This window comes from Punica granatum, chromosome 8, assembly GCF_007655135.1.
Source record: "Punica granatum isolate Tunisia-2019 chromosome 8, ASM765513v2, whole genome shotgun sequence".
NCBI lineage: Eukaryota > Viridiplantae > Streptophyta > Magnoliopsida > Myrtales > Lythraceae > Punica > Punica granatum.
The window spans coordinates 7,829,760-7,842,774 of NC_045134.1; the positions used below are offsets into that span (position 1 = coordinate 7,829,760).

At 38.7% G+C, this 13,015-nt stretch overlaps 2 protein-coding genes across 2 annotated transcripts; both read right to left on the reverse strand.

The window, feature by feature from the left end:
- Positions 1 to 687: 687 nt before the first annotated feature.
- LOC116189197 lies at positions 688 to 1,715 on the reverse strand. The gene has a single exon (XM_031518756.1). It carries the CDS (start codon positions 1,639 to 1,641, stop codon positions 796 to 798), a length of 846 nt encoding a protein of 281 aa, XP_031374616.1. The 5' UTR covers positions 1,642 to 1,715; the 3' UTR covers positions 688 to 795.
- Positions 1,716 to 10,907: 9,192 nt separating this feature from the next.
- On the reverse strand, positions 10,908 to 12,309 carry LOC116187494 (structural maintenance of chromosomes protein 4-like). The gene is made up of 4 exons (XM_031516234.1): positions 11,937 to 12,309; positions 11,676 to 11,771; positions 11,452 to 11,552; positions 10,908 to 11,303 (listed from the first exon to the last, which is right to left on the reverse strand). Exons 1-4 carry the CDS (start codon positions 12,102 to 12,104, stop codon positions 11,183 to 11,185), a joined length of 486 nt encoding a protein of 161 aa, XP_031372094.1. The 5' UTR covers positions 12,105 to 12,309; the 3' UTR covers positions 10,908 to 11,182.
- Positions 12,310 to 13,015: the final 706 nt, after the last annotated feature.

Below are 13,015 nucleotides of genomic sequence, written 5' to 3' on the forward strand. Positions count from 1 at the left end.
TTTGCTGAAATGGGTCGGGCTTTTTTTGAACTACTGAACGATCATTGCTCGAGGATTTTTGAGAAAATCCTTCACGAAATTAGACTCATTAGAAATGCACAGGCTATTTGACTATATGGTCAATCAATTTCAAATCCAGCAATACAGATGATCAGGCTTAAAGGAATGATCTATAAAATAGCTTCATCCGTCATTCATGAGTAGCTGTAGCCTTTCTGTTTCACAGATTTTCTAGTTTTGCTATTATTTCCTTCGACCTCCAAGGTTTCTTGCGACATCACTTCATGACTAATAAGCCAATCATAGTCGATTCTGGAAGATAAATAATATAGCAAGTAAAATCCAATGTACAGGTGTTTCTTTATAGAAGGTGCCTAATCATGTGAGCCGAGGCGAGCTCTTGACGATTGTTAACCATTTAGCATCTGTATGTCATTTCCATTTGTGCCTACCCAGTATAAATGACACCGCCATTCTCTCCGTGTTTTGAATCAATATGGCAATGACAAGGTGCATGCAATGCCGGCCTATTAATTAGATAACTCGCGTTTATAGACTAGCTATTTGTATCAAATCACAAGTGTGCCCTTGTGCGAGTTAGTCTTAAACAAGTCATGGAGATCATATGGAAGAACCGCTGCAGTTAATTTGATTAAAACCCGGATTAAGACAATAACAAAGGCCACAACATTACTACAATAGATTATTTTAATTTTGTTATATGAAAGCATATAACACTTACTACAGAAGAGATATATTATAAAGGCCACAACGACAAACTTCTAATGGATCTATTTAGTCGCGGCGCTCATACTTTCGAGCCCAGATGTGCTTCCCGTTGATCTGGAATTTTGCCACCTTTCTTCCTGTCAAAACCCTATCAACGCTTTCGACAGAATTCAGGACCAATTTGGCATAGAGGCATTGCTCACTGGTTTTGGGAGTTTCTTGCATGACCACGTCGCTCACACAGTCCAGCCCAAGAACCTCTGAGAACAGCTCCCTGACCTCTTCCTTCGACACTGGGAAACCTCTAGAAAATGTTAGGAAGACAGTCCTGTCGCACTCGTCCACGTCATTCATGGGATCCCACGCCCATGGATCGCGCGCCGGGAGGTTATGATCTGGAGGGCGAAGAACGATCACCAGATCCCCGTATAAGGGGTGAGGGAACCCGGGAATGAGCAAAGGCTGGTTCAGGGCAGCCTGAGTAGGGTTTCCTAAGTGATGTTCCAAGATATCGGTGAAAATCCTGGAACAAACGTTTGTCAACATGCTCCTAATTCCACAAATTGCAGAGAACTTGTTGTCTTGGAAAAATTGAAGTGCGAGATTCCTTTCCATTACCCTGGAAGTAAGGGGCAGAAACCCACCATCACGACTTATCGGAAAAGGAGGGGTATTCTCAAGGCATTTGAGGCACAAGGCGGCCTCTTGCGCTGCAGAATACACGAGAAAATCCGGAAGACTGGCCAATTTTACGATAATTTTTGGGTAGCCTTTCCGTTCTAGCCAAAGCCACAGAGCTATGACCAGTAAAGATTCCCCCGGGTCCCTGAGGAGGTCCTTGACCATTTTGGTGAAGACTTGACGGTCAACGTGGTGGAAGGCGTAGAGTTCCGCAGTCCTTAGAGAGGTCATTATGGAATTTTTCAGTGATTTAATGTCAAACTCACTAGCGTAAGACGATTTTAGGAAAAAAAAGGAAAAAAAAAAAAAAAGAGAGAGAGAGAAAGAGAGAAAGAGAGACTTGAGGAGTTTTCGGAAGCAGTAAGTAAAATGGAAAATTTATTCGCTTTTTATAGCGCAGACTGTAAATCCACATAAGGCAAGTCATAATAAGAAGATAAGTAGGAAGTACCTGTACTCGTAAACGACAGTATTTATTAAATTATAATAAAGTGAAAATGTCTTAAACAATTTGAATACAATCGTCAACAGCTCTTGGGGTCTTAGTTCTGGATAGAATCTGTTCGACATTTGTAAGAAACAGACAACAAATTTATTCATGATAGTTGGATTATTGATAGTTTAGAATTTTCGGGCTTCTTATGTTAGCTGGAAAAATACTTTGAATCATATCTCTCATATGATACTTACAGCACATATATATAACGTTATAAGAGTACATACATTTTTTTTTACGATGTTAAAACAATGGGCAAGGTTAAACAATATTATTTTTCAAAAAATATTGTATTTTGAAAATATTTTTCAAGGGACCAATTGGTTTGAGGCTTTTTATAATCATGATGTGGTTACGTACCCAAGAATCCTTATGAAAGAGGTTCATGAATTTTATTTAATAAAAAGACATGGACAGTTACATGATAAGTATTAAAATTACAATATCTTGATTACTAAACAAAAACGTGCGTTACTATTTTACACCCTCTTTAATACCAAAAAATCTCAATTTTATTGGAGAATAGACCAGAAAGGAGGGGAGAAAAGATTGACTTTGCTCTCTTTTATGAACCTTAATCTCTTTTTTTTATTATAAAAGACTCATAAGTCTAGTATAATAAAATAAAATTCCTAATAATTAATAAAAGAACACAACTAATCTCATCGTGAGTGTCGAACCTGAAACTTCTTAATTACCAAGTGAAGGCATACACCAATATATTACACCATGTGCACTTTAATTTCTTTCTTCCCTAATGCTGTCCCTCTTAATATATTGCCTTCTTGAGCACTAGCAAAATGACCAGCTTACCCTTCATTACCATATTTTAATTACCTTTTTCTTTATCATTTGCAAAACTAAAATTCATTTTCTCATGCATTTTGACAATTTTGCTTTTATATGTTTAAAGCTCATAATACATATCATTCATCAGAACATCTATAACGATTGGGTCCTTGTTTCCATTTTTTGGGATCCACTTTTGTGCCACATAAGTAAGAATGGAAACCCAAAATAAATAAGGATTTACTCCATAATAGTGAGTCCCCATCCCCTTAAAAAAATTAAAATATATGTTGATGCTAACAGCAGCACCTGCTGTCACGTGGCAGCATTCCAATGGAAGGGGAAAGAGCAACCTTTTTAAAAAATAATAATTTATATACATGAAGAGGTCTTGGTGCAATAACACAAGACACTATCCAGAATTAAGAGGTCTTGAATTCGATACTCACCAGTAGGACTTACACACCCATTTATTTAGCTTTATGTTCTTTCATTGTACTATGCTTATGTGCTTTCCTTATTAACGAAAAAAAACTTTGATGTAGCAGTGGTCACAAACAAAGCTCGCCACCACCGCCACGCTGCAGGAGGCTCCAATTGGGGCCTGCCGAAGCCAAGCCGTTCCCCATTCCCTACACAATGAGGCAAGGGGAGGGGGGGAAACAGTAGCGTCCTGGTTACTTATGTGGTGTGGCTGGGGCGGCTTAAGGGGGGCTCTTAGGGGCTGTTTGTTTAGCTGTAATCGTTAAGGATTCTTATAGAAAGCAGGTGTGGTGCAGTGTTTGCATGACATATCTTTGTTTGAGAATCAAGAAGTTTCATATTTAATTTTCGCCAATTGTTTATGTTTTTCATCTCTCTTTACTAGGCCATAATTCTCTCCTATCACCGAAAAAAAAAACCGAGGATTCTCGGAATTTCTCTAGTTTTATCACGATTTTTCCTCTGTTGTGCAGGAAATAATTTTTGCTTAAAAATTATTCATAGGTTTACCAATAGTAAATAATCCGTTAGGAATGGGAAACAAAATACTATGGTGAGATTTGTAAATAATTTTAAAAAAAATTAAAACCATTTGATAAGTGAGAAGGTGGGGGTGAATTTGCCAGTCTATATCTCTTTTAACCGTCACTTACCACTCATTCCCATGTGTTTTTCTTAAAATTCTACTTTCCTCTGATTCTCTGTTTCCTCTCTCATTAGCCGGTTTGCTTTTCTCGCTTAACCAACAATTTTAGGTTTTTTTTTTTTAATCTCCTTACAGGACTAATCTATTATATCTATTATTTATCTATCTATCTAACATGTATTATATTATATCTGTCTATCTAAGCGAAAACATTTCAGGAGCCTTTGTCCAAGAGTAAGATATGATTTCGTACTCTCGTGACTTTCTTTTACTTTGTTTTAATTTTTTAGTTTATTTTATTTTACAATTTAGGCTTTTTCTGTACGAATCGGGCTAATTCGAAGCAGGAACATAATAAAGAGTTCTAATGTGTAAAATTCCTCTCCACAGAGAACTCTTCAATGACGATCCATAATTCTATTTTGATCAACATGGAATAGAAACATAAACAACAAACCAATTATTAGATGTAAAATCTTAATTAATAGTATGAATCTAAATGGGCAGAGTTTCTATTCGCAATTCACTCAGAAGAGTACTTCTCTGATGATTATTCAGAAACTACAGCGACTGGCATCTCAAGCTTGTCAACAGATTGTCTGGAGAAGTCGCAAAGCCTTCCCGTGTTCGGTCCGATAATCGCTACCACATGCCGCTGGCAACCGTTTTATCATATGGAAACCCGGTCACAGTCCAAGCTCCCCTCCATGCAATACAGCATATATCAGCTTGTAGGAAGGCGTTGCGCATACGTGCAATAAAGAGATCATGAGCAGCTCCTTGGCGAAAATAAAGTCGCTCGAGGAAGACCCAGCAATACTGCGTACAGTTTGGAACTTTGGATTCTCCAGAACCGATGATTACATTGGTTCGGCAATGACGTGCAAATCCAATATCTAGACTTCATAAAGAAAAGTCGAACCTTCCCCCGAAATGGATATGCATCTACATGCCTGCCTTTGGCAAAATCAAACTTCAAGCAGTTTAATTATGGAGGCTTAAATTCTCGCGGCGAAAGAACTCGGGAAGTTGAACAGGAAGAAATCTAACCACTGATATGGTTAAGTGTTTCGATCAACAAAAAACTTTCAGACTCAAATCTTATGATCTTAGAAGACAAGCTTAGAAGAGTTTTTTCCATCCTTCACACAGCTGCAGCATGACTTTCAAGGTACAGGCAACTAATAAGGTTGATACTTTCCAGTTAGTAATTACTCAGTGCTTGTACAGTCGGAGACCGGATGAATGTACGCGCCGACTAATTTACACAATCGAGTGACTTGCTGTTTTCTGTATATGGTCCATGAGTATTTCCTCCATCAGTGCTTGACGATAATTCTGGATCTTTTCAGGTTAGAAGCTTCTGGCGTGATCGTATTGCTCATACAATTCCACCCGAGCTAATTCTGCGCAAACAGCTCCGTGCAACACGGTGCACGCTTTCACATCATGCACCGTGTTGCATTTTGCATGTTCATGATCGAGGGGATTGGGGCTTGAAACGGGACGGGATGGTTAGGCCGAGAGATCTTCAATTTTCTTGGATAAATACTAGCGATATTGACTCTAACCGAATGTTTATAAATATTCTACAGGTACGTAATTTTCAGGACAATTCATTCAAATTTTGACTACTCATTTATAAATATTTTACAGGTACGTAATTTTCGGGATTCCCTCTTGATATTCCCCTTCTTCCTGAGTTATGGAAGCATGGAATCCTTATCCGACACCTCCGTTCTCCGATCCACATCATTGGCGCCGTCTATGGGAATGTGGCAAAAGGCAATGACTCCGGCTTTGCCATGGCGGATGTTTCCAGTCCTCTTCATTCCCAGAATTTACGTGTGTTCCTGTTGGGAGGGGGTTGTTTCAGTGAGGGTAGACGGATTATCATGATCGTGGGATAACGAACGCATGAGAATTTGTGGAATGGAAGATCTCGATGCCCCGCCCCAGTTGTGAGAATTTAATTTAATTGATGCCGTCAGTTAAGTCAAAGAAGGAAGACCGCCAGAAATTGGCTTCGCTTTGCGAACGCGGGCTGAGGGAATGTCCCAGTGGCCTAATTTGAAGTTGCACCAGCAATTTTTCGATGATGGATTTTAGGCGTGTCTTTGCCCTCGCCAGTCCCTCGATTACGATCGCAACCGCAACCGGAGGTGGTTGGCTCCTCAGCCGCATTCAAGGCAGTAGTCCAGTCTAGTCCAGTCAGCCATAAGAAAGATATGGGGGGAAGATTTCTCGTCCCTCTCATCTATCTCTCTTTTACGTTAGCTCCAATATAATTAAAATTCCCGTTAACCTTGGGTTTCAATTTCGAAATGCACGATGGATTCACTTCATGAGTTCCACTCTTCTCCACTCAATTGAGTATTTGTGGCGTGAGTCAGAGCAATTGCCTGAGCTGATGCTTCCTCCTGTTTGATGAAATTTATTAAGCTCAAATGTGTGAGATTTATATATTAGACAGCGTGTGATTGATTAGGAATTACGGCACATACGGTGGGGATTTGCTTCCTTACTATTATTGCTTGATGTTCATCAGGACTTGGTTGGTTCACAGTGGATGCGATGCGAGAGAGATTTTCATGAGTGGATGCAAAGATCAGTGAGGGAGAGGAATTGCAGAGCAAAAAGCTACTAATAAAGCTTGAAGGAATGGCACGTGAGACTTGACTATTGAGGGATCCTGACCCTTGGATGGATGGACGGACCATAGGCATATATGTTTGTGAAGGCCAGCCCAACTATTTGCTGGGCAAGTCGTCTTTCATCCGCTCGAAGAATATGGTGCTATTATATATTATTGCCCAAAACCTGAAATATCATATATAATATATATACATATGAAAATTTTAATAAGTCTAAATAAATAATGGTCAAAATTAAATTTTATATACAAAACACAAATGGAGGAGAGCTATATATAAATAGAGTTTGACTTCACAATTAATAAAAGGCCATCTCTCAACAGTTAATTACAAAAAGACAATAAAATTAAGTGCTGCCAATGGTGTCATTATCGGGGATTGACCAAGGGAGACTGTTGTGGCAGTGACTGTCTTAGAATTTTTACATTTTAAGAAAATTAATTACATATAATTCTTCGAATTTTAATGAAATTTTTTTTTAATGTTCACCCTCCTCTAAATCGAAAAAAAGTTATCTTACTATTTGTTTCCTCCAGGTTCTCATCCTCTTAAATCCAAATTTTGGATCCATTCTCATTATCATTGATGAAATCTTTTGAAATGAAGGACTTCGCTATGGTCAACGGACCGCCCCCTCCCTGAGCAGGGTAATCCGATCCCATAAATACGTTAACAAGTCGAATAAGACGAAGGTAGATAACATAACAGTCATCTGCTTGGAAAAGTTAAATGCACATTAGGCCCAGGGACGGAGCTATAGCGGCCCCAGAGAGGCAATTCCCGCCGCTGAAATTTGAAATTTTAAAAGAATAGGTATATAACCTATCGAAAATTTAAATAAATAAATAAGGAATAGGTAAGTTAAAATTTGTAATTTTGCCCTTGAAATCTTAAAGGCCCCTAAAATATTCTACTGTTTGACTTTTAACCTCAAAAATTTCTTAGAAATCCTTGTGAAAATTGAAATCTTTTAACTTGCTCCCTCAAGCATCATTTCTGGCTGCATCCCTGCATAAGGCGATCGTTAAAGAGTCAATCCGGCGTTCGTACAATCGAGTAATTTCCTACCTGGACTTGGACTTTCTTAGCGCTGCATGGACCATTGAAATTGATAGGGGCTTCCTACGAATTTCTTGTACCCTGGAATATACATAGTTGGGGTTCCCTTAGCTCCTTTGTCTTGGCACGTAGCTTCCCATATGCTTTCAAGAAAGCCTTCATATATATATTTTTTCCCCACACGACAAGCCATGCAAAATTAGAAGAATATACATATATTATATGTATGAATAAAAAAAAGGATGATGAACAATATAACTTGGGTATAGTCAGTTTTACCCATAGCTCCTGCATTTCATATACACATTAATTAGGTATGAATTTAAAACTCAAAATAAAGGAAATAAAATGCATCTTTATTAAGATATCTGACACCATTCCTAAGATAGGTGGGATGGCCTTAATTTTTCCATGTCACACAAACCGTTGGTTTAGCTGGTAAATCTGTTTCAAGAAAATGTTTATACTGCACGACAATGGCATGTACCGAACATTTTTCTTTGGTAAAAAGGGGTAAAATTTGCGAGTCACCGCCCAAGAAGTGTAAAACCCTACGCCCTTCTTTTACCCCCTGCATCTGCATCTACTACCATACAGAACAGAACAACCCAAAGTACGAGTAGGAACTCTGGGCATAATATGTGCAGTTAAGTACTTGGACAAAATTAGTCGATTGCCAGATATTAGTTGCCACAAGTATGAAATATATGAAAATTAACAGAAATCAATATGCGACGTTATATGATGTGTCCGACGGTTTTGAAGGCCTTTCTTCTTAGGATCGATGTCAACAACTTATAAGTGAATGGACTCAATCAGCTAAATAGTCGGGGGAACAACTCACCATTTCTTTTTTCTTTTTTTTCTTTTTTTGTGGACAGGAAGATAAAAGAAGACCGGCAAAGCTCACTTTTACGGCCCCTAACCTCTTCTTTTCCTCTTATGTTTATGTCGACGTTTTATGATCATGACAACTCCATACCATTAAATGTTTTTTTATTATTATTTTAAGGGTACTGTATACCATTAAATTGTTACCCGTTCTGCTTTGGCAGACAAATCAAAAAATAAATAAACAAATAATAAATCCTTGCTTCTCACATTGCATGACATCACGACTAATTAATTATCTCTCCATGAATTGATGACTAATTATATGCAGATTTTTCTCATTAAAAATGACCCGAGGGATAACTATCTCAACCTCTTTATTTATTTTTAAGTTGGACTCTCCGGTTAAAGCATGCTCGGTCGGCGCTGTCGAAGGAGGAAAATTTATATCCTGAATCCCAATTACTATAGGCAATCGCAATTGTGAAATACTGTACGACGAAGCTGTTGATGCTGACATATAATTAGTTAAATCAGATGTCGAATTGATGACCTAATTCGGGTGAGAACTTTACCCCAATAAGTAAACTTAAATGATGAATCTTCCATAGCATTCAAATATGAAGTACCTATTATCTGGCAAAAAAGTACCTAGGAATTCTATCGTCACATTTAAGTCAAACTCTCACATTGATTCGAGCCATTGAATTTTTGCTTTTTCCTTTTTCTCCCCTTAATCTTTTCCATAGGATAATCACGAGATGGGTTTAGAACGGTTAGATCCTTCCCAGGCCAAACCTTTTAAAAATGGTCAATCTCCAACTCTTTCTAAACCCATTAAGAATCCAAAGAAAAATTCTCAAAAACTCTTTTCCACTAAGTTGGCAGGTTTCGGGACCCTTTTCTTGTTTTCTTTTTCTTTTTTTAACCCTTTTATGGACTCTTAATAAACATTAAAAAGAAAACCAGGAAAAACAACAATAAGAAAATGAGTATTTCATCATACGAGTTCAAAAGTAACAATATTAATTAAATGAGTTTCGACCCATTGAGTTCCACTAATAACATAGAAAACAAAGCAGAGATGCCATGCCCTTCAGTCCATGAAAAGAAGAATCAAATCTTCCACAGTTAGAATAATCCCCTTCAAATTATGTGAAGTGCTATGTTACATGGTTTAGTCTCTTCACCCTTTTGTTGTTGTTCTTGTCGTGGTTGTGGTTGTTGTTGTTTGAAAATTCTGTTAAGATCACAAAGAAGGTTGGATTTTACAACGGCATCGATGTTCAAGCGGCATTTCAGGAGGCTGAGAAATATGGAGCAGCAGTCTTTCTCGATGATCGTCTTCGAAGTGTAGGCAGAGCTAGCTAGCTTGTTAAAAGTTTGCGTTTTGCTCTGTGCTATTAATAACTAAGGCGGCGTCCGATAAGCATCAATGTCGGCATTTGGTCATGAAACTTGCTGAACAATTGAGTGATTCTTGCCATCTTTGATGCCCTAATCTCTTAAAAATATCTTTCTACGATCTCTGTTTCTTAATTTTCTCATCTCATTCGTTTGTTCTTTTCATAGCTAATTTCTGATTGTGTTTACAGTTAATAGGCTCAATGCTTAAGTTTTTATTAAGCGGGCTTGAAGGTCTTGAATTTCATTAATCACCACCTGTGTTTACAATGGTTTAATCAATTCCAACATTTCTTTTTTATAGGTATAAACACGAATCTATTATTCTCCTATTTACTATTTCGGGATGAAATTAAATTCATACTGTCAAAGCGTATCCATGGCAAACCCATCCCGTATCGAAGTGTTGAACTTGTGAGTATCTCCGGTCATGCTAAAGATTAATTCTAGACTTTTACGGGAAAATTGTTGTTATTGTAGCCATCACTCAAGCTGCCAAGGTCGCACCACTTGAATCTCTCGCAGTCGTGTAAGTTCGACCTACACTTCTAGAGATCAAAGGAAAAGGAGCCCCTCACTTATCAGCATGATCTCAAATTTTACTCCCAAAGAGTTAATTAGCATGTGGTACAAACCTGTCACAGGGGCAGACGATTGGTTTGGCATTGTATTATCAGCATAAGTCTCCTTCGCAGTTGCTCATTAACACATGATACTTTCATTGTTCTGGCACCCTTTTAGGATGATACTGAAGACTATCAAGAGCATAATAGCTAGTTTCACGAGACATAAATAGAATGCGTGACGAGAGAGCTCAGTTAGTGTATTTACTACATTTGCATGTTGTAATTTTATTTCCAGCGATTTGGTCTTTCTTGAATATTTCATTCGTATCCATGTTTCTCCTGTGGCTTGTCACATAAATCTAGCAGGGTACATGGCATGGACACTGTTTCAAGTAGCAAGCGCACACAATTGAGTAATCGTCGCAGTTGTTGGAACGTAGACTAGAGATCAATCATCTAAATTAATTGGCTAGACCCGGTCCCTTCCTCAGGCACGAGCCATTGCCTTCATTCTCTGTCGAGAATTCTCACTTCCTTATCAGGCACGGCAGCCTCGGCATTTATTTGACGTTTCCTTTTTTTTTTATTAAATAATAACAATAATAATAATAAAACCTGCCTAACAATCGGAATATTCCCCTAAAAAAGTTCATGAAATCAGGAATCTGCGAATAAACTTACAACATTACACTTGTGAAGCAGATGATATATGTCTTTTTTTCTTCTGCCCATCAAACAGAAAAGCTGTTATATTACATCTCATTAATTGCAAAGACACGAGATCGATCGAAATGTCCACATGAGAATGAGATTGTGATCCCTAACAAGATTCTTGTCCAATGCATCAAGTGGCTTTCTCGCACACCACGTAGCTCCCGGGGTTGATGGTGATGCTCTTAGTGCAGTTGTCAGTCTTATATATACCCACAAGCCGATCAGCCAACTTGAACATATTGTTTCTGAGGCTGCGGATCATTTTCAACAGAAGGCACAACAAAATCAAAGGCTGAATAAGATATCGAGATCTATAAGAGTACTCGCTACTGATTTTTGAGTTGGCTTGTGTACCTTATGATTATGATTGTGAGAGCAAGAACGATCAGAAAATATTACCAGATCAACGATTTCCTGGAAGTGAACGGAAACACCGGCACTGTCGGGTTCTGGTGATTTGTTGAATTATGGATGAGTTCCGAGACTTTGTTGAGCCTCATCTGCAGGATGACAAAATGGGACGGAATCACAGCTGCAACTAACTTCGAAATTATCTCAGCGAGAAAGTTCACAATCTATCCAAATTCAAGGCAAATGTGCAATTTTCAATCGAAAAAATTTACCTGCTTCGCACGCTCACCAAACTCAAAAGGCATCGCATCTATCACATTGCCCTTTCCGCTCCCATTCGGGCCAACAACAGCTGAAAAGCTCTGTATCTACATACAACGATCAAGCGTGACTCTCGATCCCCGCGGAAGACCTCCAGATTTTGCGAAAGGAACACAGGCTTCGAACTTATGATTCCGTCTTTCCTCACAGCTCAAGAGAAAATAGATTACAACCGGAGTGTAGAACATGGAGACGGAGAGAAAAACCCTAACCTTGTGGAGAGGGCCAACGCGCTGTTCACCTGCGTAGGACTTGAAGTTCCTCATAACCATTTCTCTGATAAACAGCCTCGGCGAGCCTTTCCCCTTAGATGGCCTCGCTTGCGGAGACCGGGACTTGCTGGCCGGGGAATCGCGCGGCAGCTCCATCCCCTTGTCCATTCAATTAACCGGAATTCGGCTGAATCGTCCACCCTGACTTCCACCGACTGAAAGCTTCTCCGGCCAGCTACCAACTCCATCGCTGTGGTCTCCGAGGAAGAGAACCAGCAGAAGCTTCGAGCTCCGACCAATGGCTCCTCTGATCCGTCGAACTGCCAGTGACACTGAGATCAGTTCAGGGCGGGAAAATGAAATCCGACGAGGATCCTTTTTGAAATTGAACGGTCCCGTTGTTGGGCATAAGGCCCATCTTTTGAGAGTCGGCCCAGCTCATGTCACTCACGTACCCTGACGTCATTAATCTGTTATGTGCGTTTAATTGAAAAAAGAAGAGTAACCAACTTGGGTTTATGTTTATTCACGTAGTTCCATCCTTGTTCTCCTCAAACAAATCTCAAATCTGAGTCTTCTGAATGAAAAAAACTCGTGCTAAAAGAGTTTCGCCTCTTAATGGACCGACCTTGCTCAAACTGAATTAGTTGAAACTAATTGAGCTTTTGAATATCAAAATATATACCAAAAAAAGAAAAGGAGTGATATGAGAACTTTAAAGCCATGATGCCATGAGAAAATCAAATCATTGCTATATCGAACTAAGATATGAACGTAACTAAGAACTAAACTGATCTAACAAAACTTACCCTATAAGATTTAACGAAAAGATCTCTAAACCTTTCTCCTTTTAACCGTTCATTAGGGTCTAGAATGAGTGAACACTCATTTACAAGAACCCGTGATCATCCCTACTCGGAGCGATATTCTTTGATATTTGTACTTTCAATCCAATTTTTTCAGAAAAAAAATAAAATAAAATAATGTAAACAATTTATGTATCCCAAAAGCTTGAAATTAATTAATTGTAGCTTCAAAATGATCCGAACAAACATTTTCCAACCAAAAAAAGAAAATTC